This window comes from Candoia aspera, chromosome 3, assembly GCF_035149785.1.
Source record: "Candoia aspera isolate rCanAsp1 chromosome 3, rCanAsp1.hap2, whole genome shotgun sequence".
Classification (NCBI taxonomy): Eukaryota; Metazoa; Chordata; class Lepidosauria; order Squamata; family Boidae; genus Candoia; species Candoia aspera.
The window spans coordinates 134,459,582-134,483,054 of NC_086155.1; the positions used below are offsets into that span (position 1 = coordinate 134,459,582).

Consider the following 23,473-nt stretch of genomic DNA (forward strand, 5'->3'; position numbering starts at 1 on the left):
AGTCTGATAGAAAAATACTTGAAGCTAAAAAAGAAGGCATCATTCCACTGTGCACAGATTCCACACTGACACATATATTGCCCTTCAAAAAAAACAACACTTTTTTGGTAAGCATTTGGGGTTCATAAAGAGCTAGAGATGGTTTCTCTGTTCTGCTGTCTAGTGATGGCACTCCGAATGTTTTGAAGTTGATAGTTGTACTTATCTTTTTTTCTTTCTTTGATGGAAGTTTAAGTTTAACGAAAGTTTAAGGAAAAATCTAAGGGGAGACAGGGGAGAGAAATGACCAAGAGGGGAAGGACACAATGGTGCTCAACTTTTGCTATTGCTATTGCTATAACTATTGCTCAATCTGTCTATGCTGGGCCCAGAGTGACACAGTGAGCATAAGGCAGATGACTGTTGTCTAGCAATCACCCTAAAAGGATACAGTCTCATATTGCTCTTCATTCACTGAACTAAGCATGGTTAAGAATGAAAACACCATGGAAGTTGCTTCTGTGATTAGCAATAGCTCCAGCTAATTGTCAATGCTGCTGAGGAGAAAAAGGTCTAGATTTCAACTCTCAGCCCTAAGAGGCAAGATGGAGCTTCAGAAGGACATGGAAAGTCCACCTGATGAAGATGGCAGATAATTCTGGAATCTCTCATCAACTGATTTGCTAAGGATTTAGCCTGTACAAGATGTGTAATTGAGAACGACATTAAATCATAATGTGATATGTGTGCTTTTGGATTAGCTTTTATATGGATCCAGACACTATGAACTGTAAAAAAATGAATTATGGTTTAGTGTATTGTACATACCCAGCCATTTGTGGGTTATTCAGTAAAGTATGATTAAGCAAACCATGGCTTAGTGTAAAATATGAACCCAGTCCATTTTATTTCAAAGAGAAATTCCAGCACTAGCTATTTTATACTGAGAAGAAAAAAATGGCATATTATCTTACCACTGAGTTCAGAGGAAAAGGAACTCCAATAAGGGAAGCCATCAGTGGTGCAATGTCAGCCTAAAAACAGAACAAATCTACCTTTGAATGTATACTTAAGTAAAATTAAAAGCTTAAGTCTCTTTTATGGTGCATAATCATGAAACATTTTTATATGCATGACATGGTTTAGGAGATGTAGCTAAAAAACCTGTTTCCATGTTTAAGGGAGGACGGGAACTAATGTTCTGCATTACTCTTAAGAAATTCAAGCCTGGATCAACACAGCATGGAGAAAAATGGCCTAGAATCAAAAATGGCCTAGAATTGAAAATTAATTAGGAATAAAAATACTAAAATACAAAGAAACATAATTATGATAACAAGTTACCATATTACCAGAGGCTTTATTCTTTCTTCTTTTATTTTAACTGGGGACTAACAGCCAAACATTGACCTGCTAACAAGGACTCATTCAAGTGTGGCCTTGCTGTGGTGTACAAGCCGGGAATATTGGGGTGGGGATCTGAGCATTCTTTCCTCTTAAGCAAATGTCCCCTCTGCCTTCCATTATTTCTTCTATCTATATTTTGCGTTAGTTCATTCTCCCTGATTGCTGTTGTATTCATTGGTTATAGCCAAGATCTGAAATGGGTTTACCTGCTAATAGGGTAAACTTGGGTGATAAGCAAGCAGTGCTGCTTTAGAAACTGAGAAGGGTGTTTCAGATATAACATTCCCACTATACTGCAATTCTTGTGCTGAGACCATCACCCAAGTGATGGTCAAAGTTTGGCTGTTAGACCCCAGTTAAAGTAAAAGAAGAAAGAATAAAGCCCCCTGTTAACTTATCATCATAATTATGTTTCTTTGTATTTTAGTATTTTTATTCCTAATTAATTTTAGATTCTATCATACTTACTGTTTTTCTGTTTTCTGTATCTGCATCTGTATCTATATCTAAATGTAATACTGTTATTATTAGATATCTTGATTGTATCTGGCCTTAGGGCTGTAATAAACTTGATTTTTTTTAAAAAAATCTTGGTAGCATCTTTTTTTTTTTTAACCATTCAATCGTGTCCAATTCTCGGAGACCGCCTGGCAATTCCCTACAGTTTTCTTGGCATGATTTTCAGAAGTGGTTTGCCATTGCCTCCTTCCTAGAGGGAACGACTAGCCCAAAGTCACCCAGCTGGCTTTGAGCCCAAGGCAGGATTAGAACTCATGGTCTCTCTCTTTGGACAGCCAGTTTGGTGTAGTAGTTAAGGCACCACGCTAGAAACTGGGAGACTGTGAGTTCTAGTTCTTCCTTAGGCACAAAGCCAGCCAGGTGACCTTGGGCCAGTCACGTTCTCTCAGCTCTAGGAAGGAGGCGATGGCAAACCATTTCTTGAGGGGAAAAAAAACCTTGCCAAGAAAACTGCACTGACTTGTCCTGGCAGTCTCTGAGAATCAGATACGATTGAATGGAAGAAAAAAAAAAGTAACATCTTAAAAAAAAACGAGTTAAACTGTGAGTTTGAAGCAACTAGATACCTGGTTCACATCTTGCCGCCTCCACGTCTCCAGCTTCCATTCTGTAAAAGGGTGAGGAAAAAGGAATAATCGTTTATGAGGGGGGAAAATAAGTCATTTGATACTTAGCAGTTGTTGGCTTATTCTTCGGATAATTTTTTTCTTCATATTCAAATGTATTTGTTCTTCAGCTGCAGAACATAGTACTAAGAAATTTACTCAAAGCAACCCAAATCACTTTTAGCTGACTTTTTACGAAGGAAAAGTTATATATTGGAACATCCAAGCCTCTCTCTTAGATGGACAGCTATATCTTTATAAATCACTATATATAACATTACATATAAGCCGGGAAATGATTCGAGAAACAGTTAAGACAGAGAGCTTCAACACATTCTGGAACTATGCCTTTTTCTTTAACCACTCTGGTCATGGTTTTGCGTCTTATTGTCCAAACCCAGATGACTGGCGAATTTACAATTAAATAGCCAATAGTCTGCGTAGCAAAGATTACTTTTCCCCCACTCCAGAAATAGTGGGTCGAATTCCATTTAGACGTATATGCCTGCTATGTTCATTTTTATTTTTTTTAATGCATCCAAAAGCACTGGCTAGCAATACCAAGGTGACCTGAATACTGAGCTGGACATGAGGTGATCAGTTCTGTTAATGAGTACAGCATCCATGAGTAATTTCTTACACTTGGTTAATGCTAAGACCAGCTTAGCATTTCATTTAATGTGCCCTTTTAAGTGCTGGAGGATACACCTATTTTTTTCTTGGAATATTACACTATACAGTTATTTTTAAGCTTAATTAACCCTCATAGTTCCAGTCTAGGAAATCAGCCTTGGAAACAAGAAGGATTCGTACTCACAGGGGATATGACGTTAAAGAATGTGAGTAAAGTGAACGTTAAATATGGGAAACAAAATACCTGGGCAAGCAAGAAGAATGCTGATGATTCCAGCCAGCATGAAGAGAAATTAAAGCTATCTGAAAATCTGGTAACTTACAAAAACTAATAGCATTAATCTATTTCTTAATTAGGCTTGATTAAAAATGACAAGGGAGCAAACTAGCCTAGTTTAAATTTACATCCATCTCATAAAATATAAGAGGCACTTCAATCAGAACCACACACCAAAAGTTTCAAGTCAAATTTATTTTCTGCGAAGGGGGTTTCCATTACGAATAATATGAGAAACAGTGGCACAAACGCTGGAGCCACTGCTTTTAGCAGAGACAGTTCATATTGTTCAGAAGCCATGAAACAACTTAATGGCCTCTAGTAAATCTTTGTTTCCCATTCATTTAATGAGGATTCTATCAACTTAGCAGCAGCTACTAACACTGAAAGCCAACTTTTTGTAATATATATATGAAGAACCATAATTACAGACGCTATACAAAGAGTTTCATTTACCTTTTAAAAATGTATCTTCATATGGCTGTGCAGTAACTGTCTGAGGATATTTGATTCCTGCTCCCCAAGCAATTAGGGGCGTTAATGTTTCTGATGGATGACTTGCCCCATGAGTCCCTAAACACACACAGAAAAACAAGCCAAAGTCTTTTTTTGTTTTTTAAAGCTGGCTTTTGAATACCATTTCTCTTCTCCTGATCATCTAGATGAAGAGGGGGCAATCTGCAGCTTCACTACCATTTGAGGTACTTTTTCATGCATCTCCCGTTTCTGTATCATGGTCCACCCACAGTGGCCCTTGGGTTTCTGAAGGGTTGCCCCAATCTGGATTTTCAATTATTTATTTTAAAAGCATTTCTATGTGTCTAGTACTACCCAGTCAAGAACCCAAAGCTGAGGTTAACTCAAATTCCTACCAATGCCTCAAGCACTGCATTTCCTTATATAGTAAAAGTTAGCCAACTCTTCTACAACATACTGTTTGCCCATTTACCTCATCGGTAACTGTCACTCCAATTTTTATCACTTTCAGAAACTCAAGGTCTCTCATTTTCTTAAAATGACTCTGCCAGTTTTCCCTTGCCATTCCTTAGTCTGAACACCATCCTGAAATCCCTTTATATTTTGCCCCTGCATTTCTCACCATTAACCATGTTGGCTAGGGCAGTAGGGAGCTGGCTACACATTCCTCAACCCATCCTATACGATCATGATGTTTTTCTTCTCCTGTTAAACTACCTACTAAAATCTATGCTTTGGTTAACTCTTTTCTTCCTATTCCCAGCTAAACTTGCTTTCATTTATCATTTGTAGCTTCTTACCTATATCTAAATTTAAACTATAAGCTTCTCAGTGCATAGACACATATTCTGCTTTTGAAAAACCAGGAAGCAACATATATCTGTGTGAAACTATAATGATCAATAAGTAATTTTCACACTTTCCCCTAGGCAGAACCTTTTACTATCTAGGAAACATGCAACATTTCAAACAGCCCTCAATTTGTTGTAAACCTGAGGCAAAAAAGAAAATGTCCTTCTCTGACATAAATCCTTTAAAGTTATAACAGAGCTGTACTTTGTTCTAGAAATATGGGCAACAAGCCTACCAATACTTTGAAGAAATATGAAGCCAGCTAGACTCCAAGCTCATTATGAAGGCTAATAAACAATGACAGACCTAAGGCTTAACATAAATGACAAATAAATGGTCAGGAAACATCTGTAGAAAATCCAGAACCAGATCCTGAGAGTCCCCAGTATCAGAATGAATCCTTGGCATAAAATAAAATCAATCTTTTGATAAGATTATCAGATCAGGTAAGAAATTACCTACACTGGTCCACTGGCCCACCATTAGTCTAGGCAACTAGCCATTCAGCCTTTTTCAGTCTCAGGCAGAACATCTCAGGTGCTATTACTGAAATCTCTGTAACTCAGCGATGGGCAACCTTTTTTTTGGTCAGAGACTGCATTTCTAACAAAGTAATCTATTGGGGCCTCATAACATGCCCATGATACATGGAGGAAGTGATGGGTGTGGCTACTTAAGAATAAAATAATAGCTTCCCCTCTTTCCCTGATACTTTTTTCCTTATTATACCTTTTTGTTCCCCTCTCTCTTCTATTCCCCCCCACAGGCTCCAGAGAACCAACTGATCAGCTGATCACTTTTGCCTGACATCTGAACTAATTGCTTGCAATTAGGCTGAGAGATATGTGGTTTGTTCATTGTAAACACTGAGGTACCCTGAAAGACCCCAATGATAATTTTTATCCAAGTTTAACAACAGCTGGAACAGTTGTGAAAGGATTCCCTGAGAGGTATCTCTGATGTTGTTAGGGTGCTTCTAGTACTGTATAAGACTGATATGGCTCAGAATGTAGCCATGCTGGCTTGTATTTGCATTCCTCTGCATCTGTAATATTTATTGTTTATACAGCTTGTAAATGACACAGTACTGTGATTATAAACATAGTAAATTTCTAGTATTTTTTACTCCAAAATATAATTAACCTTATGCAAAGAAAATACTGGATTGTGTTATGAACAAAGAAAGGGGAACATGGAATACCACAATGGACAATGATTTTCTGAGCTGAACTTTCACAGCATTCCGAAAAATCTCACCCCAATCTGTCATTCCATGGTCAGAAGTCAAGATAAATGCTGTGTTGCCATCATTTCCATAGAAGTCCTCAACCAATGAAACAATTTCTCGTACACCTTCATCAACTTTCCTGATATTGTTCTTATATTCACTACAGAAAGGCAAAAGATTATACTTGTGAATCTAGAAGTACATTTGCACAAAATTTAAAAATAAAACCAACCATAGCAATAAAAGCATAAAAAATTTAAGTTTTCTATTTAGCTTAATTTTTACAATATCCATTTGTTCAGACATCACATTAGAAATCTGAATTTAAAGCATTCCAAGCATTTAATTTTCAAACATGATAATGTATAATAAATAATCAAGACAGTCAAAATGCCGAGTTTATTTAGATGAAAGCCTGCTTGAAAGATTTTTTCCACTGGCACATTCACAATGTAATGGTGTTAACCTGTATTACCTTTCTCCAAAATACCCTTAGGAGGGACTTCTAGTTCATAAAGAAAACTAAGGATTTTTAAAGAAATCATCAAACCAACATTCCATAGCTCCATGGGAATTACCATGGCAGAACTGTGATTAAGAAATACCTTCTGCAGGAAAACATTCTAGCTGTCCAAATAGTCCAGTTTAACATCTTTTTCCTTCTAAAATGGTAGCACAGAGAAGTCTCTTGTTTACTTTGTTCTGCCTTTGAAGAGTTCCTACTGCATTACTGTTTAATTCTAGTACAGGGCATAACACTTATTAGAAACATAGAATGCCCAGTCTTTACATCAACCAGATAAACAAGTAATATTTATTATTAATGCAGAGGGAGCTGCACTTACAAAACAAGTCTTTTCCTGAATAGCAATTTTTGCCCCATTCCCTTTCATGCTCTGTCATAAGGTGTTTGGAACCCCTCACTTGTATAATACATCAAGTTTCTTGATTTGAAAATTATTAAGAAGCATAAACCTTTCCCGCAATCTTTGGAAAGATTATGGTAAAATGTTAACAAAATGTCTAAACCACAGCTTTTGCATAAATGAGAGAGTTAACCCATTTTCCCAGAGTCATAATTTTATCTCTCATTTGGTATAATCATTATAAGAAATTAACTTAGCTGAAATAAAACTGAAACTTAAACCACAAAAAAGAAATTACCCAAATATAATTATGCACTTTTAATCCCATTGCTTTCAATGGAGGATTTAGGCACATTCTTAACTCTCTTATTTATATCTAATTTATTCTGTAAAAAAAAAAGTCTTTTATTTAATTAAACAGGAAAAAGAAAAAAGGGAAAAGGGAAAAGAAAAAAGAAAAAAGGGAAAAGAAAAAAGAAAAAAGAAAAAAGAAAGCAAAATAGCAAAGAAATATATAAAAACATCTCATACATGTTTATACGTATTTTACACAGCACTTTCAATAAAGGATCAGCACAATTCACAATCATCCATATATAACCTATGTCCATAAACAATTTGATCATAAGTTGCAAGTAACATCAAGTCTTGAATCCCCTGAATAACTAGTACCATAAATCAAAGATATTTAAAATTGCTCAGCTTTGGTTGTACTCATACTGTACTTTATTTCAAAAGATACAAATCATACATTTTTACCTTGAATGAGGCCGATGAGCATGACCATTTGTATCTAATCCTAATAAGTGTAGAAAGAAAATGATTTTTTGTTCATGCAGTTTAGAAAACAATGTTTCATTGTTTCTAGCCCCGCTGAAGAAATCCTAGATCAGAAAACCAAATAAATTACTCTGAGCACCAGAAACTGTTCTAACAAGAAAGGTATATTATTTATTTATTAATTTATTTTATCCCGCCTTTATTATTTTTATAAATAACTCAAGGCAGCAAACATACCTAATACTCCTTCCTCCTCCTCTTTTCCCCATAACAACCCTGTGAGGTGAGTTGGGTTGAGAGAGAGTGACTGGCCCAAGGTCAAGCAGCTGGCTTTCATGTCTAAGACAGGACTAGAACTCACAGTCTCCTGATTTCTAGCCCAGCACCTTAACCACTAGACCAAACTGGCTGTTACTATTTTATCACCAACTACAATGCAGAAGAACCTGGAAGAAGTTTAGATAAATTCCTCTATTGAATGTGATCCTTATTCATTTCTACAGAAAAGGGGGTCAGTAGCACAACTTGTCTAAACAATTTACAACCCCTTGAAACACCTTTCAGAGGGATGGGAGTAGCCAACATCTATTCTCATCTTCATCATTTTTCCTCAATTAGATTCTTTTCCCACTGGCTTTTATTACCAAAAAAAAAAGCCAAGTAAGAATCCTGAAGGAATACTTAGGAAGCAGAAGGTAAGAATATTAATAACTTATACCCATTTTTTTGTTAATAGCTATCACGTATACACACGCGCCACTGAAGTCAGGCTCTGCTACTGGCATTTGTTTGTCCACTACGGAAACGAATGAACTTTGATCTGACCCAGTACATCTTATACGCTAATGTTACATGAAAAAAAGGCAGGTCTGTTTGTATTCTGCAACCAGAAATCGTTGATTCCTCCTTCAGATGGAAATATGGACATATTATACTACGAACTAGAGCATATGACAGGAAAATCCAACATAAAATTGTTCTATATAGCTGAAGACTACCTAAAAACCCATTTGATTTAAAATGTACCACACTGTTTAAAAAAACAACAACAATAGGGAATCACCTTAACATGATCAAAAACCCAAGTGTCCAGTACAGAGGCATCTTCAGCACCAAAGTCCTCTCTTTCAGCTTTGTAGCAATTGGTATAAACATGATCACCAGTAGCACCTGCAACAAAGCATTCCAGCTGAAGAGAAAAGGACAACTATACTTTTAACTCAGTTTCCCTAAGTCTTCTCAAAACGTATTTTAACTTCACTTAAAAGTACTTTAAAGTAGATAATGTAGTTACATTTACACAAAACTTAATGGAAAAGAATAGATTCATATTAAAAAAAACTATATTTGAAACCTTCAAAAACTTTTGTACATGAATTAATAGATCAAACATGATCAAAACTCCATCATTCTGCTACTTCAAGGTCTGAACTAGCATTAACAAAATTAAGAGTTATACATTCCATTCAAAATGTACCATTTTTTTAAAAAGCTTCTACAGATAGTAACAAAATATAGGAATATGTCTCAATATCGAGCTGAAATCTACAAGACAAATTGCAACTAATAGTGTGCCTTTTTTTTCTTTTTTGATATATGTATATCTTACTATATTCCATCTACATAATGAATTTGATATAGCCATCCAAGTGATGCTTGCTTAGCTAGAAATATCTGGAGTCTTTGCTCTACTGTACTGGCTGATTGACTAAAATATGCTTTTCATTGCAATAGAATAGTAACAAAGAAGATGGGAACCTAGAATACCTATCCAAGTGGCTTGGGCAAGAAAATTTTAATACTATTCCTAAGCTATTTTAAAACTCTTTATTTTGGTGGTTTACTGATTGCTAGAAGAATCAGTAACATCAAGACAAGCTCACCTTTAGCAAACATAGGTAGAATATCTGGACTTCCCCAGCTCCAAGTATATTTACTTTCATTGAAAATAGAATCAAATTCCACTGGATTTTCTTTCCATCCTGTAAGCCAAGAGATGTATTGCTGAGGTTATATGTTTTCTGAGGGGGGAAAACTGGTTTGGTTCCAGTGTTAAAAGATATAAAGGCAGCATATGCATTTAGGGAAAGTGAATCCACATCATCACATTCAATTAGCAACTTACATACATATTTTTAACTGGAAAAATCTTAATTTTTGTATAGAAAATGTGAAAATTACTTCCAAATTCCCTACACAGAAGTAATAAATAGATCTTCAATGAACCTTTATGCCAACGTTTACTAAAAAGTGACCGAAAAATCTATCTGACCAGCCTCAATGCTATCGGAAATTTCAGGGAAAAGTCCTCAACCTTATTCATATATAGTATCATGTAAAGCTGCAGCTTGTTTTAATTATGGCCTATTAAACAATTCAGTCTTGCAAACAAATCAAACAATAATGGATTGTTTTGACTATTCCTGGTTTGTTTTCCATTGTTTTCCCAACGTTCTTCTTGCATTTTCAGGAATTGGTTTGAGGTTTAAGACAGGCATAAAAATAAGCCAGGAATAAGCTCAGAAACCAGAAGCAAATCATAGTTATTTTACATGATTCTACACATCCTCCTTCACACATCATACTAAAGCATAACTGTAAACAAGCCAACAAGCCATTGTTTCAAACTGCTTACTTCCCTAAGCCAAAAAAATATGCTCTCATATACTGTGACTTAACATACTGTACAACCAGTACGATCATGCAATATATTATGTATCTTTGAGCCGCAGATGAGAGAATAAAGACTAACCCTTCTTTCCAAATATGTATCAGTACATACAGATATATGCAGAGGGAGAGAGAATGAGTTAGGACTGCAATTCTGTCCACACTTACCTGAGAACAGACCGCACTAAACCTAATGTGATTTATTTCTCAGTAGTCATATACAGAATTGTGCAGCAGATACCATTCAGATAACGTATGTTGAAGCCTAGTTTCAAAGATAATATCCATAATAGCTTAAGCTCTGGAAAAGAAGCCTATTCAAAAGCTTCCATAACCTTCAATATTATTTAGAAAACAGTAGAATTATGGCCGTATGTCAGCTTTCCAGTATGCAGAACACAACTTAAATGTACTCAGCATACATTAAAGCAGTAGTTGCCATTTACAAAAGTTTAAAATGAGTGGATTTCAAAGACGTAGACTGAGTTCTGCATTATACTAAACCCAAACAAAAAAAACCACTTTATGGTTTATGATGAAGTGTGAGCTTAACCAATTATGGTGACAGTAATTCAATAAATCATAACTAACCAAACTACAACTTAACACAGCAATTTCATTTCCCAAAAAGGCTCCCTTATATCAGAGGTCCTCCAGAGTAATAAGGTAGGATATGATGCAGAGAAAATTGCCACAAATTGACAATCTACACACAGCATCATACAGTGAAAGAAGCTACAGAGGACACGGAAAGCCTTTCTTCCACAAAGTACTCAGGATCTAAGGCATTACTTTTTATAGTTAGTGGAAGAATATATTGTAATGAATGGGATATTACACACCTCTAGCAACAGCACTGACATCCTCATAAAATCCAGCTATTAGAGCAACATGCCCAGGTCTAGATTCTGTCGGGACACGAGTATGAGATACTCCCCAACTGCCTTTTGAAGTTATGATATTCCTGAAAGAAAGAAAGATTGAGTCTAAATTAAAAAGCTGATGGCATAGCTCAATTACAACTCAAGTTACCTACTGAATCTACTTTTAGGCTGCCCTGAACAAAGGGAATGATATCTTGGACTAAGTTAATGAAAACAAGAATGCCCATATCTCAGAGTTAGACAAGTTAGTGGCTGAAATCAAGCCTAATGTTAAACTTAAAACACTTTTGCATGACATGCACAGCTTATTCTAGTACAGTGTTTCTCAAAGTTGGCAACATGCTGGCTGGGGAATTCTGGGAGTTGAAGTCCACACATCTCAAGGTTGCCAAGTTTGAGAAAACACTGTTTTAATAGGAACAATGAGCAAAATACTTACCAGATGCTCTACCATTAGATTCAGTAAATGAAGAGCAGAAATCTTTGGTGGTAATCTTACTTCTTAGTTGGACTGTTAGCTGCCACTTGTTGCAATTTTATTTATTTAGTTAGTTGTTAGTTTTTTATCCCGCCTTTATTATTTTTATAAATAACTGGTGTTATATGTGTCTTTTTATATTAAATACAAAGTTATTCTGACCCCCACACCCTGATTATATCGTCATTACTATGAACCCGTGAAGAAGATGTGGGTTAAAAAGGGAAAACAAATGGTGTGGCTGAAATAGTTTCATTTTGCAGCTGCTCTAGCCTCCAGTTTTTGTGCTCAGAGGCCAGAAAGGAAGATTAACTTCAAAGTAATCCTCACTTTCCAGTGTGGCTGGCACACAGAACCCAACAATAAACCTTGAGTGCAAAGTGTGGTTTCCCAAGATCCAGGCTCAAATCATACATTAAGTTTTTAAGTAACATGAATTTCTATGTCTGGCATTTATAAACATAGTTTAGAGCAGGGATAGACAACCTGATGTTTGGGACTACTGATTCAACCAATCACTACAGCTGGCTGGAGCTGACAGCAGTTGAAGTCCAAAACATCTGGAAGGCACTAAATTGCCCTCCCGTAACTGAATTGTAAGAACAAGCCTCTAAATCAGAAACTCCCTCTCCTTTATTCCTTCAGCATTGCATTTCCATTTTTAAATTAAATGCAGCATGCCATTACATTTAAGACAACCAATCTGTAATTACTCTAAGATGGATGGGTTCATTGATCTTATTAAAACAAAAACAAATGCATCAAATTATAGCTTAGCATTATATATGAACTGAACCTTGAAAAAGGAAGGTTCAAAAGATGACTTCTTATTCTGTCTTAATTGCAAATCATAGTTTAAATTAAATAAGGTTATCCATTTCTGAGTTTTCCAACACAGAAAACAGATGTGTCTCATCTCCTCTTCATGACATATTGAAGAAGGAGACAGGAAAATATGCAAACTCATGGCTGGACTGAGAGGAGAGAAAACTTATGCCAAAATGGGACCCTTGTCATGCTTAACTAGTTGTGGTTTTCCCCCCTAAAGATAAGAACCAAATGATCTAATTTGAACATCTAGACTTGAATAACAAACTCCTCTTCCTCAACAACCAGTACTTATAACAAATATTGGAAGAAAAACAAAGTTACCTAAGGTAAGGAGCATTAGAATTGCCACTGTTATCCAACCCATATAGCGAATCTGCACGTAGACCATCTGCAACAAAGAGTACTAAGCGTTGTGCGGGTGGTGGCAGCAGAATTTGATGAGGAGTCATTCCATGGACCAAAGGAGAGGTGAAGTAAATGTCAAAAATAGAGATCAGGAACACACAATGTACCAGAACACCAGCAATTATAAAAATTTGCATATTCATGGTGACAGGTTGTCAACGAAGATGTCAACAAGGAATCGAACACTAAAAAAAATCAAAGTAATTAGAGGTCAGTCGAGCAGGGAATCATTATATCCTAAGTTGACAAATGCTATTGATCCACGAATAGCTAACAATATCTGACTCAAGTTAGAGCAGGCAGGGTGAGGCTGCCCCTCCATGCAAAATAGCTGTCCAATCACAAGCATGCAATGAAAGTTAGGAAGCATATGAAGCTTGCAAACATGTCTACTTTAACCATTCAAAGAGAGTTTTTTATGCATTCCCCAACATTTTCAAGTACCTCTTTCAAAAGATTTACACAGCCTTTATGTCAACATACATGCAGATTCACCCGCATGCATTAAGCCAGTGTTCCTTAATTTTTTTTTCTCCTTAACCCCCTTCTCACGTTTAAAAATTATGGAGGACACCAAAAGAGCTTTTCTGTATATGAGTTATATTTATCAATATTTACTGTATTAAAAACTGAAATCGATGCATTCACTGCCACTACTACTTCTCATGATTGTTCAATGGGATTTTAATAATGTATTATTTTTCAACATAACCTGGCAAATAATTTTGATTCTTCAGACCCCTGAGAAGGTCTTGGAGGACCACACTTTAAGAAACACTATATTAAGCAAAAAAGCAGCTAATTAATTTAAAAACTTGAGCTTAACTGCCTTATTTACTTTTTATTTATTATTAAATAATAGGCACCCAAAGCAATTAACTTCTAAAATAAAACATAAACATTATAAAACTAATGAAACACAATTAAAGTAATCAGAAGAAGAAGTGCTTAAATTCTTTCTTGAAAGCATAAAAAATAGGAGCTAACAAAACTCCAGAGGAAACACATTTGGGAGCAACTACACAGAAGGCGTTTTCCCTGTGCAACCAATTGATGGACCACTAAAAGCACACTTTTTTAAGGAGGGTTTATCTTACCCATCTTAGTGTCTGGGCAGGTTCATATCAAAATGAGCAATCCATCAAACAGTCAAGCCCTAAATTATCTACAAAAGTAACAGGTGATATGTATAATGAAGGAAGCCATATTGGAAACATTTATTTTTGCTGTGCTGTGATGTAATTTTGCAGGAGTGCATACAATCTCTTTTTATTTGTTTTCCCCCTCCCAGATCTTTTTTTTTCTTTTATTTTACAGGTTGCCAGATGCTGAGTTGCCAGAAGAAGGAAGAAACAAGAAGCTGGTATCTAACAATAAGCTAAAATACCTAAAGCAAGCGGACCATAGATTGTCATAAGGGGCAAAAAGAACTAAAAGGTTCACATAGGCAGACAGCTGCAGCCATATGTGCATATGAATAGAAAAAGAAGGCAAAAGAACATCAGAACTTCTATATACAAAGAAAAATGATGAAATATTAATGGGAAGGATGTGTTGAAGTAAAAGAGATGATGTTGCATCCTAAAGGTCTGAAGGAGAGACATACTCGAAGAGGGAGAAGACTCATGGCCTTTCTGGAAGCAGATAGCCTGTGCGTTCCCTTTTTGTTCAACGCCCTTTCTCCACTCAGCACTGCCCTGAATAGATCAACAAAGCACCAGATGGTGAAACAAATAACAAACTTTTAATTAAAGTTTCAGAATAAGATTTCTAAGAACTTTTCCTCATTGCTGCTTCTCCCATTTTCCCATCTCTCTCTCTTTCTCTCCTTGTCCTTCCTTAGATAAGGATGTTGAATCTTTTAACTCTATCCCAATTTTAAATGTTTAATTTTGTAAACTTACTGAACTATGCAAAGAAACAAAAGAACTTAATCTGGCCTCACTGTTACGCTTCATGCATATATTTTATTCAAATAACGTAAAAGGGGCACAATCCAGGTGTGCAAGCAGCATGGCCATGCTGACAGTATGGAGAGATAGTATGTGTGTTCATGAGTAAGAAGTAATCCATGAGGGGAGAAAACTGGTGGGCCCCATTCAGAGGCTACTGGTCCTTCAGGGGCAGCAATATCCCAGTGAGACACTAGCAGTCCCCAGTTAATGACAGAAGACTACCAGCCTCTCGGCAAAAATGATAAATCCCAAGCACATGAAATTCATGGTCCCCAGTAAGAGGGCAAAAGATCATCAGTCCTTCTGTAATTAGAGGTTTCTAGAGAACCACTGGTAGTCCATAGCAGGGCAGAAGATTTTCAGTCCCTTAGAAAACGATGAGACAGAAAATGGACAAAAATGCAATTACAACCCAAGCCTAAGTTAGGCATAACACTTACTCATAAAACAACTTAGGGTTAGGGTTAGACAATATATGTCTTTCAATACAGGCATACAGTAACAGGATTCTGATATCATGTACCAATTGCATTTTCCACCAACTGAAACTCCCAAAGCATCTTTAAAATATCAAAATAATGAGCATCTGTAACAATGCACACACTGAGCCATCCATCCCTGAACTATGAAGGCCAGGTCTCCATTAGTTAACTCTCCAAAAGGCCATTTGGGACTTCTGTACTTAGGACTCTGGGCTTCATCCCTGAGGCACAGTCTTGAGCTCTGCAAAAACTGACAAGCCACTCAGGGTCAGCATTTAGCTCTGATCCGATTTCCCTCAAGCTACCAATTCAAGACACAGGTTGCAGCTTTTTGGGCTATGAACCAAGTGCCAGGGGAGGCAACAGAATAAAAAACAAGAAGCAGGTCAGGCAGCTCTCCCCAGGCAACTCCATTATTGTTTGACAAAGAGACGTCTATTTCTCCCAGTAAAGCTACAGGCTAATAAATTGGTGGGAAAATTTTTGGCTGCAGCCTTCTGCTGAATCAGGTCCCTTTAAGTTGAATAAAAATGTTGACCTAATGAGGCAAAATGCAGGCCTAGATTTCCCCAAAGCCACTCCATTTAATGCTGCATCTCTTTCAAAATGTTTAGTTCACAAAGCTGGGGTGCTGAGGTTGCCTTTTTTTTAAAGGCCAAAATATAAATCTTTATAAAATACGCCACCATTCACTATCCATTTTTATTTATGTTTTCAATAAGGAAGAAACATCTACAAAGCATTTGTCAGATGAGCAGGATAAAATGATGAAAGGATATATTTAAAGCATCCAAACAAGCCACTAAAAATATTTTAGTCATGTTTTTCAAAAGGCCCCTGCTCCAATGAGAATTATAGGCCTGCTACATATAATTTAAAAGAATCAATTGAAAATGCGTTTTCAAGAAGCAGAAATACCATAGTATGTATACTGCCACAAAGCATGAGTAGCAGCTATTTTTCTAGGTGGCAGGTTTTAAAAATATCACATATTATTTCATCCAGATTGCAAAGGAGATATGAAATAACTCATTTATAAATAAACAGGATCCAGGCAGGAATGTCACCCAGAATTTTATGTTGAAATACTAAATTGATACTACTATATTGTTCAGTAGGAAGAACTCCCTTGCATGTTAACCAAGTTCTGTGGCTCCATACATTCTGCTGGAATGACCTTCTAAATTATATATAAATACACATTAGGATCTGACACCTTGAATGTTAAAAAATAATTGCAGAAATATTCAAGACTCATGCATTCTGTTCACATCCTTGATAAGATAAATGAACATGAATATATTTGCACAATATATGGGATCTGTCATATATATTTGATAACATAAATTTTGGATGCCTTTTCATTTAAATGTGTTTGGGTAACTCATATAATCTGCTCAAAATAGCTTCTAGTCAAGATTTTCACTGATTATTTTACATTACAATAATAAATGTCATCTGCTTTAAATTGGAAATGCAGTTAAGTAATTCAGAAAACCCAAGGGAAAAAGCTCCCTGAGAATTTAATATTCCATTAATATCACTTGACTTATCAAGATAAGTCTCTGTATCAGCAATTCCCATGCAAAATCTCCAGGAGAATAATTTGATTTACTGGCTTGTAGGTCATGAAGCATCAGTGCCACCTTTAAGATCTACTCTTTGGAACTTCTTGTTAAACTTTCCAGATGTCAGTTTAGGAAACTCTGAGGAAACAGCGTATCCTATCTAGCAAGACCTGCAATACTCTCAAAAGCCATTGACTCAGAATATGATTTACACCACCACATCATTCATTTCAGTAGATTTGAATCCCTATTTCAGACATCCCAAAGCAGGTATGTCTTCCACGTGTATTCAGCCTACCTTTCCAATGGTCATAGCTACTATCCCACTGGGACTAAGATTAGAGGAGTAGAATTCCAACAAATTTGGAAGGCACCTGGCTGGGGAAGGCTACTGTCCAACATAAAGATATTTTGCTTTTTCTACTTACCACTCAGAACAGGAATTCAGATAAAAACAGCTTTATATGAAGTAGCACAGTTCACATTTCATAAGCAACGTTTTAACACCCTTTACTGAACTGAACAAAGACAATATCTAAAGTTCAACTAAAATATAAAATTAAAATAAGAAAAAGAAAAAAGAAAAATATACAAGAGTCCATTAATTGTTGCACCTTGGAACTACAAAATAATTGATTACGTGCCATCAAGTTGGTGTCCACTGCTAGCAACAGCTTAGGTAGACCTTTCCAGGATGGTCTGACCCCAACCTGACCCTTCAGATTCCCCATAAGTCCCTTCTCACACATCTTTAACAATGTCTTTGATTTCACTGCATAGTTCCGCTAGTTTTCTATCAATGAGATTCAGGACTTAAAAGCAACTTGTGATGTGCTTCCTGAAAATGGTGGGTACATGCTCAAGATAATATTGTGGATGCTGGTTGACTTTGTTCTTCTGCTTTAGCCTGACTTGGAACTTGCATATGAATAGTTCATCATCTGTTCCACTGTCATCCCCTACCCACCCCTTTGCTCTTATAATTTAGCTCTTCCACCTTCTTGTAGCAATATAGTCAATTTGATTTGTGTGCTCCATCTGGAGATGTCTATGTATATAGCTGTTATTTTATTTGAAGAATCTGTTAGCAACAAAGAAATCATTAGATTGGCAGAAACATATAAGTCATTCTCCTGTTTCATTTCGGTTTCCTAGATCATATAATCCAAGTATGTTTTCCTCCTTATCATCTCCAGCTTTGGCATTCCACTCCAACCACAAGCAGCACATCTTGCTTGAACATTCTGTTGATTTTAAACTGAACTTGTGCATAAATCCTGTCAACCTCCTCTTCTTCTGCATCAGTGGTTGGATCATAAACTTGGATAACTGTCGTATTAAAAGGTTGTTGCGAACCCTAACTGATATTATTTGGTCAGGTATTGCTATATTCCTCCTGTGCCAAACTGGCCCTCCTTTTGGACCTAGACCCCCTAATATTGGGGGGCAGATACCAATCAGTATGGAAGCAGTCACTCCTAACCAAATTACCCTCTATATGATTTTCTCCCTCCTATTTACTCTCTTTGGGATACGAACAAGCTAATTTAGCTTTTCAAGAGCAGATATTGGACAAGAAGTGACAGGCTTATTTAAGGAGGGTGCCAGATCCCCGTTCTGCTAGCAGACATAGATACACTGCACTTGATACTGTGTATCTTACACAACTAGAACTCTTCAGTCCTTTATGAAGTTCCTCCTGATTTTTGGAAGGGAGATACAAAAAACTTCCATACTTGAAATGATTGTACCCTTGTAAGCTTAGTAAGAAGATTCTATTGTACATGTTAGAGTTCATTTCACAGAGATACTCAGGGTACTCTTATTTCCCTAACACTCGCAAGGTCAAACCTATCTCAGATTATAATCCCTCCGCAACATATAAAGTCACTATGGTCTGTACAGCAATGTATAAAATCCATCAGAAATTGGTTGCTTGCAAGAACCAGATCATTCCTATATTTTTACATACCCCATATTGCATTTTTACTTCACAGTTGTATAACTTCGTGTTAAAATTAATAAGAATTTCTATCCATAGATCCTTGTGTTATAATGTTACAGCACTGTATTAGTAATGTGAGCTTTTAGATGTTTTTCACATTGTGTCCCTTTTAGGTTTGATTAGTATTATGAGAACAGCTGTAATTCTTAACTGCTTTTATGTTATCTTATGATGGTCTATGACTGAAATACGGATCTGATCTGGAATTCTTCCCTAGTCTTTATCAGACATAGGCATGAAAGGCACCAGTATTTTCTTCTAAAAAATACTGAGTTGGCTGTTTGTGGGAAGTTGCGTACGTTCCCATCCTAGCCTTATGTTGTCTTTGTGGGTATATAGGCACAGGGAAGCCTGGAGTGGGCTGCATACAGGTAGACCTCACTTACCAACTGCATTGTTCAGTGACAGTCTGAAGTTACAACGCTGCTGAAAAAATAACTTTATGACCAATACATTTAAAACCTTCGCAGCATCCCTCAGTCATGTGATCACCATTACAGTAAGTACACGTTGTCCTGTGCCTGACCTGTGGTTTTTCTTCCCCCCACTCGCAGAGAGGAAGGGATTACAAGAGAGTCAGCAGGCACACAATGGAAAATACATATTGAAAGGAATGTAGTGTCACGTGATTTCTCACTTAGCAACCACTTCACTTGCGGTCACTAAACAAGGACTACCTGTATTCATTTATCTAGGTCATGTGACTAGAAGGGAGCTTAAGAAGTCTGTTGCTGATAGAAGACTGTTCTGTTGATTTTTCAGTGAGTTCATGTGGCTGTCCCAACCCTCTTGGACTGAAAAGAATAACCACAGCATGTTTAATGAGCCTTCTCAGAAAGCATGTTTTAGAAGTGTGGCTTGAAAGTGTGTTTAATGACTGAACAGGCAATGGTCAATAGGCAGTAACAGGCACAGAATGACCTAGTTCTCAAACTGTGGGTCATGACCCCATGAGAGATTGCATCCAGTTCTCAGAATTAGTGCATATGGCTGATAGGGAGCAGAGGTACAGCCTGGTTGCCATTCGCCCTACAGATTTTATTCATGGTGGGAGACAGATATGGGGATCAACTGACACACGAAATACAAAGCAACCATCTCCAGGAGGATCTGACATGTTGTGTGAATGGAACAAAGGTACAGAACCAGCACTTTTAGCCCCGGGTGGCCAAAAGGACTGAAAGATGGGTAGGCAATGTGCTTCCTGCCTACTTACCTTTGACAGCCCCTTAAATTTCAAGAACCCCTAATCTCATTAAATACAGGTAGTACTCGCTTAACGACGGCAACTAAGACCAGAATTTCTGTGGCTAAGTGACACAGTTGTAAAGCTCATCACATGACCACTTTGCTTAGCAACAGCAGTTCTGGCACTTCTGGTTGTCATTATTAAGCAAATCCCACACTGTCATTAAGCATGACGTGGTTGCTATTTGTGACCTCCTGCCAGCTTCCCCATAGACTTTGCTTGTTAAAAGCCGGCAGTGAAGATTGCAAATAGCAATCACGTGACCGCGGGGATGCTGCAACAGCTGGAACTTCAAGGACCAGTCATAAGCTCAAATGGTCACTGAACTAGTAGTAGTTAAGCAAGGACCACTTGTAATAACATGTCTAAGTTAAACAGTCATTAAGGAGGCATATCTTAACCATAATTTGAAATCATGAGGCTTACACGATACACTACAATCCAGCATTGTATTTGAACTAGGTGGGCAGATGGGGAGAGATAATCCATATTTATTTTCCTCTCTGACTTCCAGATAAGAGAGACAGAAGGTTGAAGCAGCTGCAAATATGGCTTACTTTACTGCTGCTGTTGCATTTCTATCAGTTTCAGATATGAAATGGGGCCTGAGCTTTCCTTCATTCCAGCTATGGTGACTCCAAACCATTTTTTAAAAAGTAGTGTTGACTGACCAGCCATGATAAAAATGACTGCAATAACAACCAAAATGGAGGTTAATCAGCAAACCACATTTAATTACAACTTCTTGTATCTCCTATCGCCAAGTCATAGTCAGTGCCAGATTTGGTTTCCTGTATAGTACAGACAATCATAGCATGAAATAATCCAATATTGAAGCACCAACAGATAATCGAAAATGGCATAATAACATGGCTGAATATGTTGGAACATGTATTTACATCAATATTTTTTATGTTCTTTATATAAGCAAATGCCTCAAACAACACTGTTGTTTGAGCTGAACACCACTAGAGGACAGAACTGACAATTGTTGTTTTCTTAAATTTAGCTGCAAAACATAGGCAAACACTAGCAGTCTATTTTATAAGTTTATTTATATATTTATCAAATTTGTCACCGCCCATCTCCTCCCACCAGAGGGACTCTGGGCAGTTTACAACAACTTGCATGAAATACTATAATTTAGAAACAAGGAATGTTTCCGTTCCTCATTCAGTTGTTAATGTCTGCTCCGGTTAATGTCAGCTAGGATTAGTGAACAAGTGTGGGGGAGACAGATGGTGATAAAAATATGATTAATTAATTAATCCCCATGACATCCACAGCACCACTTCAGCTCCATGTTCCAGTGTTCCCCAATTAATTAGAAGACCTCTGTTTTTAAAGGTGTTTATGGAAGTACTGGCAGCATTGTCACATCATTCTCAGCCAGGAGTCAGCCTTCCAGCATCCCTTTTGTGGCTTCTAGAGCCACTCCAGATTAAACAAGGTCAAAAAGTTTAACCCTTTCTGTTTGAGTATTTGAGGGATTTGTTGGCAGGGGTAGCCCAAACACCCTCTAATGCAATCATTAGATATTCAACCTATAAGGGTAACAATTAGGTACCTGCAACAATTACACTTTTTAAAGCCAAAGTGCTAAATGTTTTGTTGTATGCCACACAATGTTGCACTTACAAGGACATCCGTACATCAGAAGCTGCACAATCTAAATTTCTGAGATCATTACTCTGAGCTTCCCTTTCTTTCGCTAACACACTTCTCCTTCTACAACTTGGCTGTATCTCATTCAAGGCTAAACTACAACTCAGCTGGTTGAAATATTGGCTTAAACAAATTTGGGGAAGTGAATCTCTTGCCCAGATAGCTGACAGACTGATACCAGTCTTCTTGGAAGAAACAAATAACAGATGATCTGGATCACTGTGGCCTCAAACCCCAGTCGGTATCCATACTAGGCATGGATGAAGCTAAGGAGAGAGCTCAAGCAGAGAATTTTAATCTCGATTTACAAAGAGACAGAACCAGCACTTCTCATCTCTGCTACAATGAGCTTACATGCTCTCCTTTTACAGCTCCCCATTATCTGTATCATTTATTAGTCCCGTCTCACAGGAGGACTTTCGCATTGGCAGGTCTGGATGCTGTCTCTTCAATGATACTGTTGAGTACATACAGTGGTATTCCTGACCAAGAGCACTTGTATATTTGCTCAGGCTTTGAAATGGAGACAGCAGCACATGTGCTTCTGAAATGTCCTATCTACAACTTTTGGAGGGCAGAGTTAACCTCCACTCTAATTACAAACTGTTCAGGTGCTCTAATATGGTAATTGTGTGCTACCTGCTGGATGACCAGGATCAGGAAATCTCTAGAATGGTAGCCAAATTCTGTACCATAACCATGACAATTAGAAGTTTTTGAACCTGATTGCTTCTCCAGGTGTATCTACTGCAGGCATGAATGGGCTTTTATTGGATTCTGAGTAATACATTTTTAACTTCTGTGTGTTTGATTTATGACTGTATATTTCAATAAACTTCAAACTGGGGGCAGTGATGTTAAGGGACAAAATGTGTAAATTTCACATCTTAAATCCTCAACCCTGCCCAAAGGTATCCCAACCCTGTAGGGAAGCTCTTGAGTTGCTGAAAGTTGCATGCTAAACTACGTTTTGCTAAACTATTCTCTAAGCTATAATTTGCTTAACTATAAATAGTTTAAATAAATCATAATAAACTAGGTTCATACAGCAGGATAAACCTGAACCATGGTAAACACAACTACAATGGCTGAGGTCATGTAACTTCCTAAACCCAAACCAAACACGTTTTTGAAGAATGTGCTTTAATTTTTTTTATTAGCACTCTGAGATCTACCAATTGGGTTCTCATTTAAAAAAAAAGGCTGTGTTCACACAAGTTCAGCCATATTTTAATTAACCATAGTTTGCTGAATAAAGCACAGTGGGCTTGATTTACAAAACACAAGAAACATAAACCACAGCAGCAACAGTCTCATCATATCCTAGGCCACAAACAAGCAAATCCTATTTTGTCTTTGCTTGTGCAACCCAGCCATAGAAAGAATTTGCTTGGTTACAGTACCTAGTTAAGCTTGGATGACATTTTTTTAAAAAAAAAGTTAGGCAGAATCAGCTATTCGGATAGGAGACCATTAGGAAATCCCGTGCTATATAATGGGCTGGGAAATAAAGAAAACATGACGGCAGGAGGCAATGGCACACTACTTCCATATTGTTGCCAAGAAAAATGGCACCAAAAGTCAGGCTTCACTAGAGACCTGAGTCCATGCACCCACACATACATAAATGATTACTTCATTTTTTTTTAATTCCAGAA

At 37.1% G+C, this 23,473-nt stretch overlaps 1 protein-coding gene across 3 annotated transcripts in view; it reads right to left on the reverse strand.

Moving 5' to 3' along the window:
• The window catches only part of PIGN (phosphatidylinositol glycan anchor biosynthesis class N), a 71,144-nt gene that overhangs the window by 47,307 nt on the left and 364 nt on the right, over window positions 1-23,473 (reverse strand). For 2 of the 3 annotated variants that reach the window (XM_063298792.1, XM_063298794.1), the window contains exons 2-10: window positions 12,808-13,076; window positions 11,136-11,257; window positions 9,507-9,605; window positions 8,687-8,793; window positions 7,603-7,727; window positions 6,007-6,137; window positions 3,877-3,993; window positions 2,472-2,512; window positions 954-1,013 (exon numbers count right to left, since the gene is read on the reverse strand). In XM_063298792.1, coding sequence (XP_063154862.1) covers window positions 954-1,013; window positions 2,472-2,512; window positions 3,877-3,993; window positions 6,007-6,137; window positions 7,603-7,727; window positions 8,687-8,793; window positions 9,507-9,605; window positions 11,136-11,257; window positions 12,808-13,034 — 1,029 coding nt within the window. In that variant the 5' untranslated portion in view covers window positions 13,035-13,076. Of the gene's footprint in view, window positions 1-953; window positions 1,014-2,471; window positions 2,513-3,876; window positions 3,994-6,006; window positions 6,138-7,602; window positions 7,728-8,686; window positions 8,794-9,506; window positions 9,606-11,135; window positions 11,258-12,807; window positions 13,077-17,324; window positions 17,413-23,473 lie in introns of those variants that run through there. The other variant, XM_063298793.1, reaches the window with a different exon arrangement.